General features: G+C 39.2%; 1 protein-coding gene across 4 annotated transcripts; it reads left to right on the top strand.

Annotated features, from left to right (window-relative positions):
• The first annotated feature begins 988 nt into the window (after nt 1–988).
• Nucleotides 989–16,736, top strand: LOC137294526 (uncharacterized). Of its 4 annotated transcripts, none has more exons than XM_067825563.1 (5): nt 989–1,093; nt 8,792–8,949; nt 11,259–11,514; nt 12,509–12,667; nt 14,374–16,736. In XM_067825563.1, exons 3-5 carry the CDS (start codon nt 11,331–11,333, stop codon nt 14,538–14,540), a joined length of 510 nt encoding a protein of 169 aa, XP_067681664.1. In that variant the 5' UTR covers nt 989–1,093; nt 8,792–8,949; nt 11,259–11,330; the 3' UTR covers nt 14,541–16,736. The 4 variants fall into 4 exon arrangements, with proteins under 4 accessions (XP_067681664.1, XP_067681663.1, XP_067681662.1 ...); XM_067825561.1 differs by lacking the exon at nt 989–1,093 and adding an exon at nt 6,963–7,052; XM_067825562.1 differs by lacking the exon at nt 8,792–8,949 and having other exon boundaries at nt 1,028–1,093.
• Nucleotides 16,737–24,460: the final 7,724 nt, after the last annotated feature.

The following is a 24,460-nucleotide window of genomic DNA, read 5'->3' as shown; positions in this document are numbered from 1 at the left end:
CATGTATCAAATGCGTTGCGCCAGTATAAAACGAGTAACCTTGCTACCTTTTGTACAGTTTAAAACTTAACCAACCCATATGCTCTCTATTACCATTGCAGGCATTAAGTTATAAGCTGTCAACATGATCACAGTTGCGTTTTATTTCCTCCTTCACATATTACTCGGTGTGATCATGTATCGTTCATGTGTAATGTATTCAGTTGTGTCAGAGGTCACGGACAGTCTCAAGGCTCCGCTACAACGTGTGTCATATCAACGTCCGTACACAAGGTCTTTGCAAGGAGATCCCATATGAGCCTCACACGTCAAGACCAGGCCTGACACAGTCGGGCTATACGGGAAGCGACACGTGTTTACCCTCACTGAAACATGCAACGTAAGACGTGTGACATTCCCGGGGTCTCACTAGTCACCTCTAGTTTCATCCCAGTAGCGGGTTGACAATTCTTGATGGTGGCACTGCAATATTAATGGAGCACTTTAACACACATGTGTATGTCTGATAATTCTCTTATGAAGCCACATAAGTAGAAACCCATTTAGTCTACAGTTTTCTTGAGTGAGTGAGTGAGTGAGTGAGTGAGTGAGTTTAGTTTTTCTCTTGCTGACTGAAATCTGCATGTGCCCGCTGCTGCATCAGCGGTGTTTCATAATAGGACTGGGCCGTACAAAGATATGCAATGCTGCTGTACAAAAGCCTCGGAGACGTATTTCAGATCTCCATGACGTATTTCAGATCAAAGAAAGGTATAAACAAAGGTCTGTATAGCATAATATCGGTTCGGCGTTGAATGTTATGCTATTTCGTTCCACTGTTCGTTCCTTAATTAAGGTGTTTAGATTGTCCGTCAAATTTAACAAGTTTAAATATTGTCGATAATTATGGTCGCACAGCAGCTGTTTTCGTAATAAACATTTGTCACGCCACACTAAGGCCGCAGTCAACAATGTTGATTGATCCAATAGAAGCGATTCGTTGTGTTGTATAACATAATTCAAGGTCGCCACTGCTAGGTGAAGTTAGGTTTCTTTTATAAACAATTTTGAGCCAACATTCACATATTTGCTTGCGACCCATCGTGTATGCTTGGTAAGTCTCACTTGCTTCTACGTCATAATACCCAGCAAATATAGACGCTATTGTGACGTCATATTACGTTAATAATGATATTTACTTTCTTTTTTGTATTTTTTTTTATTTCTGTGGCATTATCTGCAGTGGCGCATACATATTACAATTCATAATAACTAACAAAAAAGTAAATGGCAAGTACTTAACATGTCGTTATTTGAATTGTTGGAGGCTGCATGTTTATTTATTCTATAATGGTCAGTTAGCTGCCTTTGTTTTGTTTTGTTTTTTGGTTTTTTTAGATCTGGCATTTTCTTTTGTGATCTTCTGGTGAATAACTGATGTTTTGTTACATATGTGATGATGTTAAGAGGGTTATTATTTCTTTCGGTACAGTCAAGGAAAACATTTTTATATATTTATATTTATCTGAGCTTGTAACAACAGTTTTCAAATCATTCCCAACGGAGTGTATATACTAGAGGAATAAAGTAAGTAACTGCGCATTATTTGATGTTAATGCGAAAAGAAAATAACGTAGTTTGTGTTGTTTTCCTCGATCCCTGTTTAACTGTGGACAGGATAAGATGAAAATCTGTTACACGCCCTTTGAAAAAATGTGGTGTCAAAATTCAGTATCGTGTGTGTCCGTGGCTGGAGTTAATGCAGGTTTGACAACGACGACGCATAGATGACACTAAGCGATTGAAAAAAGCTTGGGGAATAATGTTCCATGTCTGATTTTAAAAATGCTTGTTCCAATTCAGTTAGTCAGTGGCTGATTCTGAGTTTGACGTAAACGTCACGCCATTGCATCATAAAGATGCTTAATAGGGAACGGGTCCGGTGAAACAGCGAACATGGGGAGTACAAGAATGTTCTTCGTCTTAGGAAATCTCTCACAACACAAGCAGCATGTGGACGGGCATTATCTTGTTTGACCATAATGTTACGTCTCTATCCTCGAATGAACGACCATACACGAGGCCCAATAATTTTATCTCTCTGTCGAAGTCCGATTGCGACACTGACAATGACAAGTTGTGTCGGACCATGAGATGTGATGACACTCCATACCATAACGCTGCCCCAACTGTCGACGTTGAACAACGTACGCGTCTGCACACCGTTTTTCAAATAACTTTTGTTCTAAGTGTGCAATTTTATGTTATGCACAGTTACTTTTTTCCGTTAGTATATAATGACATTAGGCCTAGACCCAGTGGAATATAAACTCATTTTAAAAATGTATGTATAAATCGCTTTAAACGTATCCCATTTTATGAATGAGAGAATTTGTAGGTAAGATGTGATGTAACATCTGTTACTGGAACCACTGAAACTTGGTAGAAAATGTGTTTTGGAACACTGATAAATTATTATAGCTTGTCCGTTCTGATTTAAACGGGTTTTTTTATTTCAAAATGTGCTTAAATCTGAATAGACGAACAAGCCAATCAGAAGCATATTAGCGCCGCTCTAGGATTCCAATAGCTCGACATATAGTTGAAGTAGTTCGACGATAAAGGTCAAAAGCAGGACCAAATAACATACAACTCTTGCTAGGTGTTGGTTATGCCTAGTAACCAAGTAAGTTGCTGCAGAAGATCGTGTTACATCTAGCTTCTCTTACATTCAATATATATGCATAGATCAAAATCACAGAAAACGGTTACTCTATTAAATGAAGTGGTGTAATGTGTTGAGAAGATCACTAATTATTACGTTATTCAATGCACCATTGCCGTATAAAGTTGTTTTAACATCATACCCTTGAGTATAAAAATACATAGTTGACCTTAGATTCGTGTAGTTCTGACAGTTAAAGAGCTAATGGCGAACGTCTACGTTATCATGACCGCGTGAACACTTGGATGTTTCCGTTATGTGCCGCTTATATCTGTCCGCGTTTATATCACTACAGTCGAGCTTGAGGCGACAGTGGATGATTTGACAAAATCTCGTTCCAGCATTCAAATCAAAGTAGTTATGAGTTTCTGTTAGGTTTATCATTGTTTTAAATTAACTAAGGGAAACAGCATAAACAAATCCATCAGGCAATGAATTCCACGACATAATCGCACTTTGTAAAAATGATTGTGAATATCTTTGTGTTCTACAGTTAATAGTTTCAATAGAAGTACTGTTCCTATGATTATAGTTGCTTTGTTCAAATACTCTTCCTGGTACAAGATTGTTCAAATAGTCTGGTGTCAGACGATAATACATTTTATAAAAAGTTATGAGCTTAGAGCGGTGTTGTCTTTCTTTCAGTGTACTATAATTGGTTTCCCTGTATAGTTTATCATGACGTGTGCCACGAACCGCGCCGCATATGGATCTTAAGGCGTCTAAATGCAAGTTCTCCAGTACGTTTGCCTGTTCAATCGTACAGTTATCCCCGACATGACTGCAGTAATCAATAAGTGGTAAGATAAGGGAATTATATAAGGTGTTTAGAGTTGAACGGTACTTCAAACTTCTCAGACAATTCATGATTGAACTCATTTTCTTTATCCTGTCGCCTATATAAACTTTCCAAGAACAATCGCTTTGAAGTGTAATACCTAGATGTTTATGGTTGCATTAATAAGTTCGGCCTGCCATAGTTTTGCGTTTTTCCAGTGAATGTTATATACTCTCTGTCTTACTCGGATTAAAACTAACTTGCCACTTTTTAGCCCAATCTGAAATCTCTGCAGTTATAATTACGGCTGCTGTGATTTGGTCATCTATTATCGTATATATCGATGTATCATCTGCAAAAAGGTGAATGCTGTTGCTGTCTATACCGTCAACAATGTCATTAATATAGATGATAAACAGAAGCGGACCTAAAACGGAACCTTGGGGAACACCAGCTTCCACTGTTTTAATATCTGAACTGTAACATTTATTACCATTCTCTCCATTCTGCTATCTAGATAATTTTCGAACCATTCTAAGAGAGTACCCCTTATACCGTAACCATGAAGTTTATGAATAATGCCCCGGTGCCAAACTCTGAAAAGGCTTTGTTTATGTCATAAAATATGGCGCTTTTTCCTTTCCGAATTCTACTGCACCAGCGATAAAGTTATACAGATACGTTAACTGATTTACTGTAGACTCGCCAAGAGGCCAGGCTTGTGCATTCTCTGTTCTGATAAAATCTGGGGATTTTTTCACACGGATGCTTTTGTATCAACGTTTTCTAGAAATATTGTGAACTTTCCATAAACGAGTTTTCAATAAATGTGCAACGTGAAAGGAAAGTAAGGGATTTTTGTTCATTTTTACCTTCATTTTGTTTCCTACTTGATAGATTGTATAATGTCTGCGCCTAAATAATCTAATTGTTTATGACAAAGGTGTTCAGCTTACAACGTCTCTATAGGTGTACAGTTTACTGTTACGTGATAAAACCATAAATCAACATGCCACAGTTGGCACTCCTGTCGCTGAAGCAGGCGTTTTACGGGTTTTTCAAGGGTACATAAATTATAACAATCTACAACAGCCTTGTACATCAACCTCATTAATTGTGCAAACTTCATTCACTTACTGTTCCAACCTTACCATGTATCTATCTACACGAGTCTTCAGTATTGTATTCAGTATTCCTAGCCAGAAGCCGACGTCAAGCCTTACTGTTCAGTTCAGCTCAACCTGGTGAGGGGTCTCGGATGAGCCCCGAAACGTCGTGAAAATAAACTCAAGAAGTTGCTATCCATAAAAAATTGTCCTATATAACTACGCCAACTTCTAAATGCCTTTGAAGAATCACATAAAGTTGAAGCTGTTTTATTCACTGAATGAAACAGCCGTAATCAATCTCCAATTCCTAGACTTAGAATGCAAGGGGTAGACATTACAAAAGTTAGCTACCACAAACACTTAGGAGTAACCTTACAATCGGATTGTAAATGGCGAATTAGTTTAAAAGGTTCGTCCGTTGATCAATTGTTTTCGAAGTTTTAAATACAGATTATCAAGAAAATAATTAGAGCGCATATACAAGTCATATATATTACAAACGTTTGATTACTGTTCCCACCTTTGGGATAACTGTACTAAATAACAAGACAAAAATGTTGAAAACTTACATTTAGATGCTCTGCGGGCGATCTGCGGGGCAGTTTGAGGAACAAGTCATGATTTAATTTGTAAGGAAACAAACTCCACGCCCCTAGTTGACCGTAGACGAAATAGCAAACGATCATTAATGTGCAAAATGGTTCATCGAATGATACCAGTTTATTTGACTGACCTACTACCCGAAAGAGTATCACAATTAAGTGACTATAAATTAAGAAATAGTAATAACATTCACACTATAAGATGTCGTCGTGATTTGTACAGCAAGTCGTTTTTACCGGATACAACAAGACAATGGAATGATCTGCCTGAAAATATGTATGAGATTGAAACTATAGGTCAGTTCAAAAATCTATTGCAATCGTCCAAACCGCTTAATTGAAATATATTTGATAAAAACTTTGCTACACGTTACTGCCAAATTATCCACTCACGCCTCAGACTTGGGTGCAGTGATTTGAATGCGCACGTTTGAACGGCACATTCTAGCTGATCCATTCTGCTCCTGTGGACTCCCCTATGAGGATACTCTACATTACTTCTTTACTTGTCCTAATTATTCCAATATCAGATATCGCATGTATTTTAAATATGTTCATGGATATAATGTAAATTTTGTCTTAAATGGAAATCCAAACAAAACTGAACTTATAACTCTTTTACACTAAACTCTGCCCATACCTTTAAAATAAAGTCGCATAGGTTTGATGTATGAATAATGATCTTCAATACGCAGGCTGTTTGCTTCCCTATCATGCTGCATATTACTGAATGTTAGTTGTATTCATATACTAATGTAATGGAGCGGCATTCAAATAAGTCATTGCGGCTTATTTACCCATCCTTATTCAATTTATGTTGAATAAAAAATGTATACGCTAAGCATAAATGGGAAATGGCCAAAGTGCGGGGTTAATGTCAGGTAGATGGTGTGTTTGCTGTTTGTTGTTTCTTGGTTGTTAGGGTTGTTTTTGTTTATTCGTTCGTGTAGTTTTTAAAATGTGTTGTTTTGTTATGTTTTGTGGGGGTGGGGGGGAGTTATTTGTTTTTGCAAAAAGTGGTAAACAAAGTGGTAAACAAAGACTCAAATGTGATAGAACACATATGTAACTGAAATGAAGTGAAAACTCTCAGTTATTTTATTTTTGCACACATGTGGCATACTTCAATAACACAAAAATGCCATTACATTAATGTTATCAATAATATTGTTAAATAGTGATTTGGGCATTTGTAATACGCTGGGACGAAGGGGCAGGCTCACACTACAACAGTTGAGTTTTATTACCCCGGATAGCAGGATTAATTAAAACAGTTTAGAAAGATGGATATCTTTTATGACCTATCTTGTTTCAATAAAGATTTCCATTTTTGGATACGGAAACATATGAAATAATACAATAGAATAAATAATATAATGCCGAAAGAAAGGACAGAATGTAAAATGTGTGATTTTGCAGTTCGAATAGCGCTTCGTCCTCATATGACCAGTTTATTGAAGTCTACACACTACCTCTTTGCACAGATCTATCAACAGCTGTAAAACTAATAAATTAATGTAGGACTTCTGTAAATGCCGAGGTATTGAAGCCGTCAACATAAGTCACGTGATCGATTCAATATATTCCTGCAATCTTCCAACCTATAACGGGTATTTCGGTGTTACTGTGATAAGTATCTTTTGAAAACCCAAATACTGTCTAGAAATGAAAGTTAAACATATTTATAATCGCGAACACGTCAACCTCGATACTTTTGCCGTATTGTATTTAGCGGCCAGTCGCAAAAATAGGGCAAGTGGAGTAAGCTCCCTTTCGAAGAAGGGTGGTAACTCTGGGCGCCAGTGGGACTTGCTTGTCAGTTGTCTGGTTATGAGATTGTTGTCGCGCATCTGTGAAAGGTAGTTTGAATTGTTTCTTGCAATGCCACTCACCTGCGTGTATACAAAATATACCACGATGCTAAACAGGATGAAGTAAACTTTGTTGATTGAGGATTATGCTCACTCAACCACGGGAGATAGTAACTCAAGAAACCAGCATCGACACATTAGACGTTCTCTGAGCACTATGTGTTTCCTTTGCTAAGACTCAGTCACTGACTATATAATATACCATGATACCAGTTTTCTTTTTGCAACAAACCGTTGTGGTTACACAAATAATCATGAATCACAATGGAAACTACGCTAGAAGCTTACAAAACTTTAGGCCCTAACTCAGATCAGTCCTAATGTTCAACAGAATGCAACATGCACTTGGCGACTTGCATGCTCGTCTTTACTCTACCCGCTAGAGTATTTGTGATCTTTGATGTCTTGCTCTTTAGCTTGTTAGCATGCCAGTCAGCAATTACTGGGAATGTACTTTCTACGTCAGTACTGTATCATTACTGCTTGAGGTTTAGGATCGTTGCAATTTTATGCAAACAACAATGCCCAGCTGAAACATTCAACGTAACTCTGAGAGCCAGCTGGGTTGTTCTGAACCTTGTTTACAAGTAGGTTACTGTCACACAAAGATTTGTACTATTGTGAAGAGCTATACACTAAAACTGCTATCATTTTTCATATAACCAGAAAATCCTGGATGATTGATTATACATGAAATTGTAAAGCTGGATTAACAGGATTTCTTTGTACAAAAAAGTACATGTTAGTATGTGTGTAGTGTGTTATGTCTATACTTTGGTAAGTATCTGTCTTGTACTTGTTGAAAACATGATTTGGGGGATCATTGTTTCAGTTTCACCAAAACATTGGCAGACTTTGCTATGGATTCCTTTTTTTAGCTTGTCCCTAACACTTGTTGGATTGAAATACATGTGCATGTGATAATCATGCAACAGGCATGACAGATCATGTTGACTTTCTGTCTGTAAGCATGGTACCTATGCACTTGCTTGCTATACATTTTGTACTGTATTCAGATATCAAAGGATATTAGACAGTATTGTGTGACACATTTAACAAACCAGTCAACATAAACTACTAACTAAAGGGCTTCATTAAAAAGCCATGCTTGCATTCATTAACACAAATGAGAAACTGTGAATATACAAACATCCACAAGATTGTTAAATGATGATAAACTAATGTGTAGACAACTGTGTATGCAATGTGATGTAGCTGCCGCAACAGTTCACAAGTATTCCAGTTCATCCATGTATTGATATGTGTTTCCTTCTCACCTGTATGACCAAGGTATATTGTCACACAACCCTACCTTGGCATGTTATGACATATTAGGACAGCATCTTGTTGAAATATATATTATTTAATGAACATGTAACAGACAATGTTCATCGTAGGTCACACGTTTAAATCTTGGATGCACACCCATAAAGAGACAGGAATAATCCAAGTCACAAAGAAACACTTTGGAATGTTCACAGATTACCCATGATGAATATGCCTGGTATAGAGATTACTAAACAAGTGTCTATCACATACCATTTATTTTACAACTTGTTGGTTCAAAATGTATTTAACGAGTGAAAGCAAGTTAAATCCATTTTGACATGAGTTGTAAGATAAATGGTATCTGATAATCAAGAGTACAATAATCCATTTGTTGCACACCACAAGATCGCAGCACTTTGTGGTCGGATAGATTCAAATGGTATATTTTCTCATCGTAGCTGTGCAATACAACTCAACGTTATGAATGAGTGACATCGCTACTCATCACCAAGGTGACCCTCCACCCAAAAGTTTCTGGCACATCTTTGCATCATCAAGGGAATAATGATAATGCAACTAGATAAGACCACAGCACTCTAAATGATGATGTTACCAGGTAAATGTGGATGACTTTAATTCTTACAAACATAAAATATATCAGCATGTGACATCGTTATTGTTTGGTGGTTGTCGTCATTGGAAGAATGTTTTGGATATCTCTGTACGTTATGGAACTGTAATTGTGTACCAGTTTGCGTTCAATATTATCCTATCTACCTGAGCCAAACTATTGAGTGTGTGTAATTAGGTGTAACCCATGTGCTTGAATGTGACATTGCTGAGGTTACATTCACTATCAGTGCGGGAGTACTCTTCTTCGCCGTGGTGCAGCCTTCTCGTTTCCCAAAACAGAAACTTGGAATGTTTCGGAATGTACACAGTTGTCAGTATGAAATGTGAGTTAATTACATCCTGTATATTGTGAAGACACGAACTTCTTATTATCATGCGTCTAAGGAATATCTTAAAAGCAATGACGTGTGTAGATTAACCATTCCTATATTTTCAATGGAACAGAAAAGATGTGTGTCACCATTTGCACTCAATGACCCCCTGCAAACATACCATGTACATTTTTTCACGAAGTGTGTTTTGCTTCTGATTGTCATGAGTGAATTTGACAACATTGGAATCACACAGTACCTTGGAGCGGGAAGTAGATCTGTATCGAAAGTATTGTCATGTTTATCAGTTAAAAAATGTAATCTTCATCATTTCGTCAAAGAAACAATGGGGCCAAACGATCTCCCAATGGAAAGGCCCTGAGATTATCGTGTCAGGTACTTTTGCAAGACAATACTTATGATGCTTGCTGCATCTCTTCAGTAAAAGTTTCAATGTACATTTTATAAGACAATCCCAGGCTTTGTCTCTAAAGGCAATTTTCACAAAATTGTTTACACAGTTATGATTGATTGTTCCAGCAATTTAGAATTCATGAGTAAAATAAAAAGTTTGAATAAAAAGAATTAGATATAGTTATATATATGTTAAATGTTTCATTGTATAAACTACATAAAGACCAGTTTATGTTATAATCATGAAAATAGCAGGTGTAAAGGTTTTCTGTTCGATCAAAGCACAAGTAAATTATCAATGCATTTTCTTCAGGAAACATAACATAAAATGATGTCATCACCATGGAGTAGCCAATCTTAGGATTAGAAATCAATCTCACTCATGTGTGATAAAAATTGTATCACATATGCTTCTCACTCATGGGTATGTAGGAAGATATGTTCACCGATAGCCCATGATAAATTTACCTGATGATATTTATTTATTTCATTTATTTTTTGTTTATATTTTTGCACAGCACCTACGTCCAGCTGAGTTCAGCTGCTTAAAGGCACCTTGTTCTTCCAGCAATCATAGGATGTCAATCAAAAACAGCACATTGCATTATCAATCTCAACTCCCTGGGAATTATACAACTCTTGCAGCCACCAGGCGCACCAAGTTAGTGTAGCTTTCCCACCCTTATGATGTACCCATTCATAGCTGGGTGGACTAGGACACATACTTACTGTACTTTGTACAAATTTACAGTAATTTGCTGTACCCACAACTAGATGTTTGCACATATTATGTGGCTACCATCTGGTCATTTACCAAGGGATTCATGTGTTCTTTTAAATGTTGTGTGCTGTATACTAGGAGTTGTGACAACATTGAAAGTGTCTACACATAAAGTTGACTCCAAGGTATTTACTCCCAGTCACAGGTAGGCTTGATCTCAACACCTGAAACTCGCTGGATCACTAGCTTGGCATCTCAGACAGGTCGCACACCACACCCATGACCAATGATGGCATGTGATGAATATACCATACATATGTTCACAGATGGCTCATGATCAGTATACCTGATGATATGTTCACAGATGGCTCATGATCAATATACCCGATGATATGTTCACAGATGGCTCATGATCAGTATACCTGATGATATGTTCACAGATGGCTCATGATCAATATACCTGATATGTTCACAGATGGCTCATGATCAATATACCTGATGATATGTTCACAGATGGCTCATGATCAATATATGTGATGATATGTTCACAGATGGCTTATGATCAGTATACCTGATGATATGTTCACAGATGGCTCATGATCAATATACCTGATATGTTCACAGATGGCTCATGATCAATATACCTGATATGTTCACAGATGGCTCATGATCAATATACCTGATGATATGTTCACAGATGGCTCATGATCAATATACCTGATGATATGTTCACAGATGGCTCATGATCAATATATGTGATGATATGTTCACAGATGGCTCATGATCAATATACCTGATATGTTCACAGATGGCTCATGATCAATATACCTGATGATATGTTCACAGATGATAGAGGAGATGACACAGCTAATTAGGCATTCTGCACCAGCATTGATGTCACCATGGTAACCAGTTCTGATGCTTCCTACGGAGCGCCACGCCTTGTACCTGGTGGTACCTGCCAACATCCTATACACGCTTGCAGCTGTTACACACTCGTGGTTTGAGCTGCCTCCTCACAGCTTCTACGGTCTGTGGTGGGTACAGTTCTGTGACTACCTGCGCTGTCAGATCATACCAGCATTCTACTCCGAGGAGCCAGGTTTGTGTAAACTCATGTACTTAATGGCTCTTTTCCATCGAACAATAGTGCCCTGACTCACAAACTCACCTTATACTATTGCCCTGACTCACAAACTCACCCTATACTATTGCCCTGACTCACAAACTCACCCTATACTATTGCCCTGACTCTCAAACTCACCCTATACTATTGCCCTGACTCACAAACTCACCATATTCTTGTGCCCTGACTCACAAACTCACCCTATACTATTGCCCTGACTCCCAAACTCACCATATTCTGGTGCCCTCTCACACAAACTCACCCTATATTATTGCCCTCTCACACAAACTCACCTTGTATTATTGCCTTCTCACACGAACTGACCCTATTCTATGCCTTCTCACTCAAACTCACCCTATACTATTGCCCCCTCACACAAGTGCACTCTATACTATTGCCCTGTCACACAAACTCACCCTATATTACTGCCTTCTCACACAAACTCACCCTATACTATTGCCTTCTCAAACCAACTGACCCTATGGTATTGCCTTCTCACACAAACTCACCCTATACTATTGCTTTCTCACACAAACCCACCCTATACTATTGTCCTCTCATACAAACTCACCTGATACTGGTGCCATGACACAAACTCGACTAATAATTGTGCCATGACATTCAAACTCACCTTATATTAATGCTCTCTCACACAAACTCACCTTATATTAATGCTCTCTCACACAAACTCACCTTATATTAATGCTCTCTCACACACTCACCTTATATTAATGCTCTCTCACACAAACTCACCTTATATCAATGCTCTCTCACACAAACTCACCTTATATTAATGCTCTCTCACACAAACTCACCTTATATTAATGCTCTCTCACACAAACTCACCTTATATTAATGCTCTCTCACACAAAACTCACCAAATACAAATTCACCATATACGACTTGTTGTAGATATGTCACCTGTTTCAGTGTGGTACCATGTTGGTACAGATGTGTACTCCTTTTTCAGTGTGGTACCATGTGCTGCAGGGTCTCAGCTTGTTGGGATGGGGAGCACTGTCTCTGTCAATGTTGCTGCTTATTTCCACACGACTTGATAAATGCCTCCCAGAGCAGTTTGTGAAAAGCAGGCGTCAGCTGACTATATCTGGGATTTGTCTTGTTTCTGGTGAGTTCTATTTGATTATAACATTTATCACAACAATCAAATAATGAGGGTCTCAGTTGTGAAATCTGATGCTGCTCAGCACCTCATGAAAATAAAACTTTCACACTTCACTCAGTGAAATACGTTTAACAAAATTAATCACAATATATTGTTACTGTTTCGGTGATCATCACTATGTTGTATGCCACGGTCCTCCAACCTGTATCACCAAGAGGTCCCATGTTGTCGCTTTTTCTTGACCTCCGACTACATCCATGCCCTCATCCTGTGATGACAATATCTGTTGGCCTGAATACACCTCATGCTGACCTGCTCTCTTTGTGGCCACGCTATCTTATCAACCACAGAAATGAGCTTGGCCTTGATGTCGTACCTCATATACTTCCCACCCAATGCTGTACAGATGAACTTCACACACCTTATTCTTCTTGTTCCCCTCAACCTGTTGTCCTAGTCTGCGACTTCCTACATCAAGCCTGATCATGTGATGAGCAATGTTGGACTGCTGCTGAAACACTCCTCCCATCTGGTGGCAGGTCATCCCAGGCCTGTGTGCCTACATATGTTATACAGAGTAATGTCCCTACAAAGATATTGTTGGATCAAAAAAGTCAGTCCAACCATTGAAACAATAACTATGTTTATTGGTTTTATGATTGATGTCAATATATGGAAGACCTGTATGAACATTTCATTTCTTTTCTATGTTCAAGAAAGTACAAATGAACTTCCTTGGCTGGTTACATTTGGCCAGCACTGGTGCATAGGTTTTGGTCATTTTGCTTCTGATATTCTTATTAGTTTGTCATTTGTCTTTTTAAGGCCCACGTATGCACAAATATTTATTTAATAAACATGAGTTCATCTGAAAACCGAAGGAGTTTAGTGAGACATCAAGTTCTGGAAGTGCACCCTCAGTAACATCGGAACCATTGTTTGCTGCAGATGGAGGCAAGGGAGGCAAATATGTCACCTGTCCCTTCCCTATCCCTGTGTATTGTTGACTTTATACAAAACATGCAGGATGCTTCATTTCTGTGGTTTGAAAGTATGGAATATATTCACCTCATTTAATTTAAGGTGATTTTTCAAGCATCACTTTTTTATGGATTATGATTTTTCATAGCTACCCTCTGTATTTGTTTGTTAGAACTTAGAATTATGACATTCTGTTTCCTTGGTACATTTTAACTGGGGAGGAAGCTGTTGATCCTGTCATGTTTCGCTCATAAAGTTGTTAAAAGAAAAGTTGTCTTGTTTTTATGTTGTTTTTGTTTTTTTTGTTTTTTGGGTGGGTGGGTGGATGTCTTGTTTTTTTTGGGGGGGTTTGTTTTGTTGTTTTTTTCTTGATTTTTTTTTTAATGTGTGTGTGTGTGAGAGAGAGAGAAAAATCCTATAAACGTGAAGATAATTTTCCACATGTGACCACCATGGGTCTGACTGTCTCTCAATGACTCACTGTTCTAGAGCACATTCCTCACCTCACCTCACTTCACCTCACCTCAGTGCAGAAAATCTACTTTTGTTGGTTACTTTACTTTACCATGGCATTTTTGCATTACCATAAATGTCACTTTCACCAATACATTTCTTTGCAGTGAGTTCTGTGAAATGTACTAAGAATATTCAAAATATAAACCTTAAATGTACATGAATACTTGGGCTATTGTGTTCACAAGCATTTAATTATTCCATTTTTCTTTCAGTTTTTGCAATCTCTTCCAGTCTGGTTGTTTTCTATGCAAAGCTGGATGAATCCAGTCCGGCAATGCACCCTCAGATCTCCTGGTCAGCCGTGTTGGCAGGGACTGCCTGTCTGTTTGAACTTCTGGCTGGTATCATGTTAATGCAAGTGCCGACATTCACAATATGATATGTGTACAAACCACTCTGTGTTGCTGATTGGGTTGTGTGTGTATATATATATACATGATCACAGAAGAGGCACTGTGCTTGATGAGGACTTTCACTGACTCCACTTACATGATTACTGATGTTTGAGGATGGTATCTGTTACATGTTAATTCATTTTGTGAAAGAGATGATGCATTTTTAAGATATTGCCATGTTGACTCAAACCTGCTCGCATGTGTACATTTCAGTTGTGTGTAGAGGAGTATACATGAGGATCTGTTGTCATGTAATGAACACCCACTGAGCACTCACTTGAACTTCATGACATCTGTGAAGATCTGGAGTAGAATAGGTCTTCAGCAAACCATGCTTGCCACAAAAGGCAACATATGTGGTTGACACATGTCATTGGTTCCAAATTGGGCAGATCGTTGATCACTGTATTGTCCGGTCCAGACTCAATTATTTACAGACTGCCGATGTTATGGCTGAGTGCGATGTAAAAGTAAACTCACTCACTCACTAAACCTCATGAAACCTGGACTCTGTGTCATCAGTGGCCAGACTGAGTATCTCCATGCCTAGTTTACCAGGCAATTCTTGCCAAACAAACAGTATCCGTGCTTGAGACAACTGATTACAAACAGATGGTTCAACATTCCAGAAGGTACCAGCACAACAGATGGCTGTCCAGCCCAGAAACAGTGTTAGATATGTCAAGTGAGTACAATGTCAGGTCTTCAGTGAGTGCAATATCAGGTCTCCAGTGAGTACAATGTCAGACACTCCAGTGAGTACAATATCAGGTCTCCAGTGAGTACAATAACAGTGGGTGTCCACTGATTTCCCAACAATACAAAATGTGACTTTCCTCATTTTAAGGTTCCTGTTCAAATTTGGTGTACACAGTTTGTGTGTACCTGTGAGGAGCCAGTTCGTTACAAACTCAGAGAAATGAATATGTAGTTTTATAAGCGCTGAAAATATTATCTCCCTTTGCTGGAACAAGTAATCTCCCTTTGCAGGCCATGTACTGCTAATGACAGAGGTTCCACCTGCAGTTGAGGCCATGTCATTACTCAGTACGAACTGTAGCCATGAAATTGATTGAATGCCTCTCAGCCTATGTCTGATGTTCCCCCATCCCTCCACTGTGAATAGTGTACATACACAAGTGCTGTTTCTTTGCCAAATATTTGCCAAATGTTTCCAAACTGTTTATGGAGTGACTCAATGCCAAGCCAGTGAAAATTCATTAGCTGTGTACAAACCTTCTTTTCATTTGGTCTGCAATGTTTTCGTAGGTCATGTGCCTCTAAGTCAATAAGACCTGATGTTCTCACTGACATACTACAATTAATTATCATGTGAGATTAAGTTAAGCACTTACCCCCAAACACCTGGACATCGATGTGCGATTACAGCAAGTACCATCTATAGAGTGTTGTAGACCACAGAGTACAGTCATTGAACGACTGTACGTTATTGTGATGTGAGATTGTATCAGTCTAAGGACGTTGCTGGCAGGTGCTGGGCAAGCCATTCTATTCATGGAAGCCCAAGATGTTGCAAAGCTTTATATTTTGACAGTATTGAGGTCTTGCCCAACCCTTTCAGCAGCAATCATATGTTAGCCAGGCTTTTTTTCCTTGATAATTGTAGCTAACACCCCTGACTGACAAGGGAAACATGTTTTTGCAGTGATATTGTCAGTAGCTGCATCATCATGGTGTTGTGTATTACTTTCAGTGATGATAGTGTTGTGTTGTGAAGGTGATAATCACTTCTTGGGAGGAGTGGTATTGTTTGGAGATGATATATTTTCAGTCAAACTAATATGTCCAGATATTGTTTCAATTAACCTGTGAGCTTTATTTTGTCTTGACAAAATCACCCTCTAAAAATGTAATTTCTGTGGTAGACATTTTTTTGGTTATTTATTTTCAAAGCATAATAAGTTTTTCACAGATTTTCTAGAACAAATACTTTTTTCATCCCTCTCCCAAGGAATCCCAGAATATCAGAAGGTCTGTCACAGGATGTTGGGTATCTGTGACATATGCCACAGGGGGAATCTCATGTTAATCATGTGCATCTATATATTTTGGATACATTTGTGTATTTGGTGTTTGCTCTTTGTGTTTGCAGGTTTCTATTATGAATGAAGATTTTGCAGATGTGTGACATGAAAATAAAATCTTTATACCAACTGAAACCATTGCCATTTTTGTGAATTCATCCAAAAGTGAACTTTTAATCTGGAAAGTGTATAGTTTTAGATGGGAAAATATTAGCCACACTGTGTGGTGGTACATGGATGGATGCAAGAGATGTAACACTATATGGTGACACACAGGAAGGGATCAGATGTCACTCACAATATATGGTGACACACTGGGCGGATGTGAAAGATGTCAGTCACACTATGTGGTGGCACACAGGAGGGATCTGAGAGATGTCGCTCACAATATGTGGTGACACACAGAGGGATCTGAGAGATGTCAGTCACACTATGTGATGACACAGAGAGGGATCTGAGAGATGTCAGTCACAGTATGTGATGACACAGAGAGGGATCTGAGAGATGTCAGGCACACTATGTGGTGACACACTGGAGATGACATCTCCAAACAGATGATGGTGTGGTGCTACATGTCTGGCACCAGTCATATTTTTAAACACGTGTTGGCCTCTGTATATACAACTGTATAATAGGTTATCACATGTTTTCCCAGAATAGCCACATTTGAGGAGTGGTTTTACTTTTCGGTAGAAGGACCTCTTCCCAGGTTTTACCTTTCGTTGGTAAGGTCGCTTCCCAGGTTTTACTTTTCCTAACTTTATATGAACATCAACATTCAAATGATACATGAGTGTTTGAAATCAGTTGAAAATTATCGTTCAAGATTAAGCTCACAATGCAAAGCTTTCCCAAGCAGGATTGGAACAGCAAATCTCAAATAAGAAGGCAAACGCCCTACCTCTCAGCCACCAGACTGACGGAGATGAGGGGTGTAAATTGTCTACTTATAGTTACTGTCATTAAATTGATTTTACGCGCGCTTCAGTTATTGTTATGTAGCTTCATTAAATAATCATCCATCATTGACAGTATATATGCTAGAGAAAACACTTCTCGGTTTTGGTAGACAATGTAAACCCCCCTCCGATTTTATATTGTCTACCAAAACCGAGAAGTGTTTCCTCCTATACATATATACTGGGGGGAAATACTTAATCGCATGAACGCATGAGTGTTCCTTCAAGTTTTACCAGGTTCCATCACAAGCTGTGTGATACACAAGCTTTTGAAGACCTTTGGAACAAAAGGGGGTAAGACTTTAAACGTTTGGGACACCCCTGATAGTTATCTGTTCGGCGTGCGTTGAGTTTACAGATACTGGTGAACATAGCAGTGACATACCGTGTGGTTTATAGTCTTTCAAACTGACTGGGTGACCATTTCTTCATACAAGCAAAACAAGGAATCAACATGCATGCACACTGAAGCCACATCACTGCAGTCAACAGACGAAGTAGAATATACCACAAGTATCTGAGATAAATGTTTGCCATCACAGGCCACCGGCCCATGACAAGGACATGGATAGTGATACTGACAGTGTCCAAGCCATGACCTTCAGAAACTATAACAGATTGGGATTGAGTGCAAGGCGTATCGGAAACGTAAGGCAGGCATACAGGAAACTTGTGTGAAGCCCTCGTGCTCTCATCCCGCGGTGCAAGGACTGCTACACAATTATAACTTCCTCGTGTGACTATCAACCTTTTATAGGCCAACTTGACTGGTCGTCCTTTCATGGCTACAGGCACTGATGAGTCCTCCCTCGTCCCCATTGTGCCCTTGTCTATCAGCTCAGAAACAACTGATCACATAATTAAAATTATAGAGTATAATCGTGGCAGTGTTGGGTTGTGTACATATTTCTTGTAATTTCAGTCCAAGTATGTTACATACATATCTTACGTAGTGTATATAGATTTACCTGTGAGGTATATCTTTCCTTTAGTGTCCCTCTGATTGTCACATGCACAGAGGCTTTATATAGTGATCGGTCATGCTCACAGCTATTGGAAAACTCAATCTCATAGGTATTGACTTATTATGTAAATGGTCACAAAGATAACACACCCACAATACTGAATTTATTTTCTGGCCTTTGACACCATATCTCTTCAAGGGCTTGTCTCGATGCCTTGTGTCAAGTAATGCAGAGTTTAATATTATCCTGTCAGTAGTTAAACAAGGGTTAAGGATAACACCACAAATCATGTTATTATCGTTTTACGACAATATGGCATAACATAAAATAATGCACGGTTACTTTATTCCAGTTGTATATATATATATTTGAACAGAACGTGTTTACATTTTATACTAGGTCAATCAGCTTTATCCATTTAATTACTTAAGCTTGTATGGTGTAACATATTTATCACTGTAAAGTTTTGCTAGCATTGCGTGCCACCAATGCTGAACACATACAGAAACGAACTATAGAAACTTGGCGCATCCGCACAACATGTCAACAAGCCAGCTTGTTACCGTTAATACAACAACTGAACGGTTTACCAGCCTATTATTATCTAAATTCATGGTCATAAAAATATGACAGCTAATTGTATGTACAGGGAAATTATCTAGGAGTACATTGATATCAACTTTTTAGTCAAAACTCCAGGAAAATATTTCTATAAGGTCTCGAGAAAACATGAGGTGTAAATTGGCCACGAGAATCTGAAGAGGGTTGTGGTGATTTTTTATGTCGCATTGGTATTGTTTCAGCCATATAGCAACGAATCTGAGAAGGATGTATAAAGGCAGTGTTCTCAGCTGCGATACAGGATCAGCCAGGTGTTGGCGATAATTGTTACCCGGCAATAACTGGTTGCTAGCCAGTAAGTTGCCACACACATACACGAACCACTGCCTTCGCGCAACAGCAGTCACTCTGCTGTCCCATGTCGGAATTGAAAACAAAAAAAAATTCAAAATCACTGGACATAAAAATGATCAAAGTTTAAAGTCATACTGCAGCGAATCAAGCAGTCTACAGAAGAGGTCGCACTCAGACATTTTGCAGGGGTCTGATCGCGAAAACAAAGCAAACAAATGCCTCTGCGTCGATTCTCGTGCCGTTGCCACTATTTCAATACCTAGGCCCTCAACACTCTTGCAAAATTATTCAGTTGTGTCCGTAATGAGAGACCCGTGAAGGTTCCGGGGTAGAATAGGCCTTCAGCAACCCATGCTTGCCATAAAAGGTGACTATTCTTGTCGTAAGAGGCGACTAACGGGATCGGGTGGTCAGACTAGCTGACTTGGTTGACACATGTCATCGGTACCCCATTGCGCAGATCGATGCTCATGTTGTTGATCACTGGATTGTCTGGTCCAGACTCGATTATTTACAGACCGTCGCCATATAGCTGGAATACTGCTAAGTGCTACGTAAAACTAAACTCACTCACTCACTCACTCACTCAACCGTAATGAGAATGTTTCAGAGTATACACAATTCCACCATAAATGTCAACTTCGTTAATCAAAATTAGCCCTAACTTGACACGATGACACCCATGCGGTGATTCATGATTGCACCAGTCCACGCAGTTACACGAGGTGGACAGGGTAGCAAAAAATGGATTTCTTTCATTGTAGTTGTACCTCCCGGGGATGTGGCAGTAATTGAGATTGACATAAATACATGTAATATGTGATTCATCAAGTTAAATTAAACAGATGACTGACAAAAATTGTTTAGTGTATTTTTTTTAAAAGTTATTTATTTCGAGCATGACGTAACCTATATGCCTCATTAGAAAATAGCATAACCCTTCTTGTGTCGTTTTTGGTCGCTGGGGCGACAGTGAAGCAGATCACGAGACGCTTACCGCATTGCGACACATGGTCACGCTATATTCAAAACCTTCTCACAACAAATTGGTTTACAATATCGATAAATAGTGTGGTTTGTTCAATTTCCGGGATTCATTGGAATTCAACATAGGCAAATTTAGTTTAAAACCGATCCCAATGGGGTTTTTTCCAATGAATCCCGGAAATTGATCTAAACACACTATTTATCTTCTAATTAAACATTGGAAAACAGTTGATTGTGCGCTATGTATTATATATACGAAAGAGTGGATTGTCTGTTATGCATTATATAACGGAACATTTTAGATTGTGTGTCGGGTTAAATGTGTACACTTATTCTTAATGTGATTGGGTAATGTGTCATGGAGATAATCTAGGCTGGATTATGCTGAATAGTGTATCTGAGTGTACGTCCGAATTAGGTTGTATGATAAGTAACTATACACATCGTCAAAACGTATCGCACCACAGCTAATTAGAAAACACCATTAGAAAATATGATTTGAGTTTTCTTAAACAGCTAGTATATATGTAATATATTACACCATCTGTGAACGTAACATTCACTTGCACGCTTGCGTTGAGCATCCTTGTGTCGGGAGTCGGTTTGCTAAAATTGCAGTATGCACATAGCTTCTTTTGGCGCATGTAATGTTGGCAGATACAGCTAAAATTTGATTTTAGGCATAAGGTATATTTTGACCAACCAGTGAAATGCCCATGCGTCCAGTGCCTCTACACCAAAGGTGGCAAATTATTGGTATGCACCAGACTGGTATGTCAGGTCATGGAGCACAAGTGAACATCCGTCAGAGTGTCATCAGCAGGCTAGTACGTGAGCATACTGCTTCCGGTGAAGTGAAGGACGCACAGACGTCTGGACGTCCCAGAATAACCAATGACAGGGAAGATCGTGCTCTTGTACGCCAAAGTCTATTTGTACACAGCTGAGACATGGATGACATACATAGAACAGAGTGTACAGCAGACTCAGCATATGATCAGGGGAACATTCAAGCTGATGTTCCTTATGGGGTGGATCTGTCATGGTGTTGACTGTTGACCTCATCACAGTTCCCTGGACACTGAATGGACAGAGGTACCAGAACTTGATCCTGGACGCTGCTATTGCGTCTCACATTGATAACCATGCTCTCACCACACGACCAGTCCATGCTCTCGCCACACGACCAGTCCATGCTCTCGCCATACGTCCAGTCCATGCTCTCACCACACGTCCAGTCCATGCTCTCACCACACGTCCAGTCCATGCTCTCACCACACGACCAGTCCATGCTCTCACCACACGTCCAGTCCATGCTCTCACCACACGTCCAGTCCATGCTCTCACCACACGACCAGTCCATGCTCTCGCCACACGCCCAGTCCATGCTCTCGCCACACGTCCAGTCCATGCTCTCGCCACACGTCCAGTCCATGCTCTCACCACACGACCAGTCTTCACGGACGATAATGCCAGACGACATTGTGCTCAAGCAGTTGTTCAGCATCTCCAATACAAGGCCACTGAGACACAACAATGGCCAGCTAGAGGTTCATATATGAATCCTACAGATATAGCGTGCGAGCAAGGGATCCTTCGGTTCAGAACCTTCAGGAATTGACCCATGCGTTGTGTGATGAGTGGCAGCAGATACACCAACAGAGAATCAGACGTCTGGAGACCAGCATCAGGCGGCATGTAGAAAATGCTATCCATGTGCTAAACTAATTTAGCACGTCATTGTGGAGCTTACTAGAGAAATGTGCCATACCTATTTCACCTCATTTTACGGGGATTTTAGAGAACTTTAGTTTGTTACAATTAAACCCTATATTAGAGCTCAAATTCGATGTAATGTTGTCAGTCTTTGACTGAACACTCACGTTAGGCCATATAAACAATTGGTTTAATGTGCTATTCTAAGCACCCTTTTATTGACACGGAGATCCAGTTTTACTTCGTGAAAAAAGTGGGTTTCACGATATTTATTACGAGTTGCATACATAGTTTGTGCATCAAGCCCTCTTTAGCTGTATAGGTTGAGCATCAAGTAATGTGTAAAGGACAATGTCCTCTTTAGCTGTATAGGTTGAGCATCAAATTAAGTGTACAGGAGAAGGAATGTATATATTGAACGTGTAGTTGGTTGAATCTGTTGCTGTGATGAATGTGTACAGTGAACGTGTAGTTGGTTGAATGCAATGTGTTGCCGTGATGAATGTGTACAGTGAACGTGTAGTTGGTTCAATGTAATGTGTTGCCGTGATGAATGTGAACAGTGAACGTGTAGTTGGTTGAATGTGTTGCCGTGATGAATGTGTACAGTGAACGTGTAGTTGGTTGAATGTGTTGCCGTGATGAATGTGTACAGTGAACATGTAGTTGGTTGAATGTGTTGCCGTGATGAATATGTACAGTGAACGTGTAGTTGGTTGAATGGAATGTGTTGCCGTGATGAATGTGTACAGTGAACATGTAGTTGGTTGAATGGAATGTGTTGCCGTGATGAATGTGTACAGTGAACGTGTAGATGGTTGAATGTGTTGCCGTGATGAATGTGTACAGTGAACGTGTAGTTGGTTGAATGGAATGTGTTCACGTGATGAATGTGAACAGTGAGCGTGTAGTTGGTTGAATGTGTTGCCGTGATGAATGTGTACAGTGAACGTGTAGCTGGTTGAATGGAATGTGTTGCCGTGATGAATGTGTACAGTGAACGTGTAGTTGGTTGAATGGAATGTGTTGCCGTGATGAATGTGTACAGTGAACGTGTAGTTGGTTGAATGGAATGTGTTGCCGTGATGAATGTGAACAGTCAACGTGTAGTTGGTTGAATGTGTTGCCGTGATGAATGTGTACAGTGAACGTGTAGCTGGTTGAATGGAATGTGTTGCCGTGATGAATGTGAACAGTGAACGTGTAGTTGGTTAAATGTGTTGCCGTGGTGAATGTGTACAGTGAACGTGTAGATGGTTGAATGGCATGTGTTGCTGTGATGAATGTGAACAGTGAACGTGTAGTTGGTTGAATGTGTTACCGTGATGAATGTTTACAGTGAACATGTAGTTGGTTGAATGTGTTGCCGTGATGAATGTGAACAGTGAACGTGTAGTTGGTTAAATGGAATGTGTTGCCGTGATGAATGTGTACAGTGAACGTGTTGGTTCGCAGTGGAAGCTTGTGAATACTAAGTCAAATGATAACAGAGCACTTTTCTTATATTTTATTTCATAGCTTTATTCCCAAATATGAATAACCCCAATTTGCTCAAATATATTTACACATACCAACTACGACATTAGAAATGTCTTCAAAAAGGGCACCATTCAAGTGTTCAAATAAGACACTATCAAAGTGTGTCCTAGAATGACACAACAGTACTAGTGTCCAAACATAATACTACAATAATGTGTCCAAAATATGACACTACACCACAGATACACCAAATGTGTAATCTCCATCCTTTTCAACCATATGTCTACAAACTAGACCACTCCCAAAGACACCCAATTAAACATAGAGAGAGCCACCAAAGTGTGACTGCTCTCATTCAAGTCGAACATCGAAGAGCCACAACCACGTGCTAATCTGCACGTGTTTCAGCAGAAAAGTTCAGTTGCAAAATGCGTTCCCGCGAACGTTACTGTGTCCATGAACGGGGGTTGTTTGGGCGAATCCTTCTGTCCATTCCCCCCTCCATGATAAAACTATCATTCAACTTGAGCACAAAATCAAATCTTAAACAGTTCAATATTTGATCACTGAAAAAAAAAGAGAAAAAATCAAGTTTTATCATCACGCTATATTTCTAACAGTAAACTCTACACCCACAAGGTTGGACTTCATAGAATTTCTGAAAATAACGTCCAAAGAATCAGGAACATATGCTACATGAAATAAAGGCACATGTAAGTCCACATCTGAAATGAGATAATTCTTTTAAAAACATGAATATACACATAAGTCCAGTTTTGGAAATAAAGCATATTTTCAAAAACACATATATACATACATATTATTCAACCTGCACAGA

The sequence above is a fragment of the Haliotis asinina genome, chromosome 8 (genome assembly GCF_037392515.1).
Source record: "Haliotis asinina isolate JCU_RB_2024 chromosome 8, JCU_Hal_asi_v2, whole genome shotgun sequence".
In the NCBI taxonomy this organism is placed as follows: domain Eukaryota; kingdom Metazoa; phylum Mollusca; class Gastropoda; order Lepetellida; family Haliotidae; genus Haliotis; species Haliotis asinina.
This window is presented reverse-complemented; position numbering and strand designations above follow the sequence as displayed.

Excerpts from the sequence above, each read along its gene's own strand:
- LOC137294526 (XM_067825563.1), top strand. The coding sequence starts at position 11,331 with ATGCTTCCTACGGAGCGCCACGCCTTGTACCTGGTGGTACCTGCCAAC. Across the intron at positions 11,515-12,508 it reads ATTCTACTCCGAGGAGCCAG|TGTGGTACCATGTGCTGCAG; the intron begins GTTTGTGTAAAC and ends CTCCTTTTTCAG. Across the intron at positions 12,668-14,373 it reads TGGGATTTGTCTTGTTTCTG|TTTTTGCAATCTCTTCCAGT; the intron begins GTGAGTTCTATT and ends TTTTTCTTTCAG.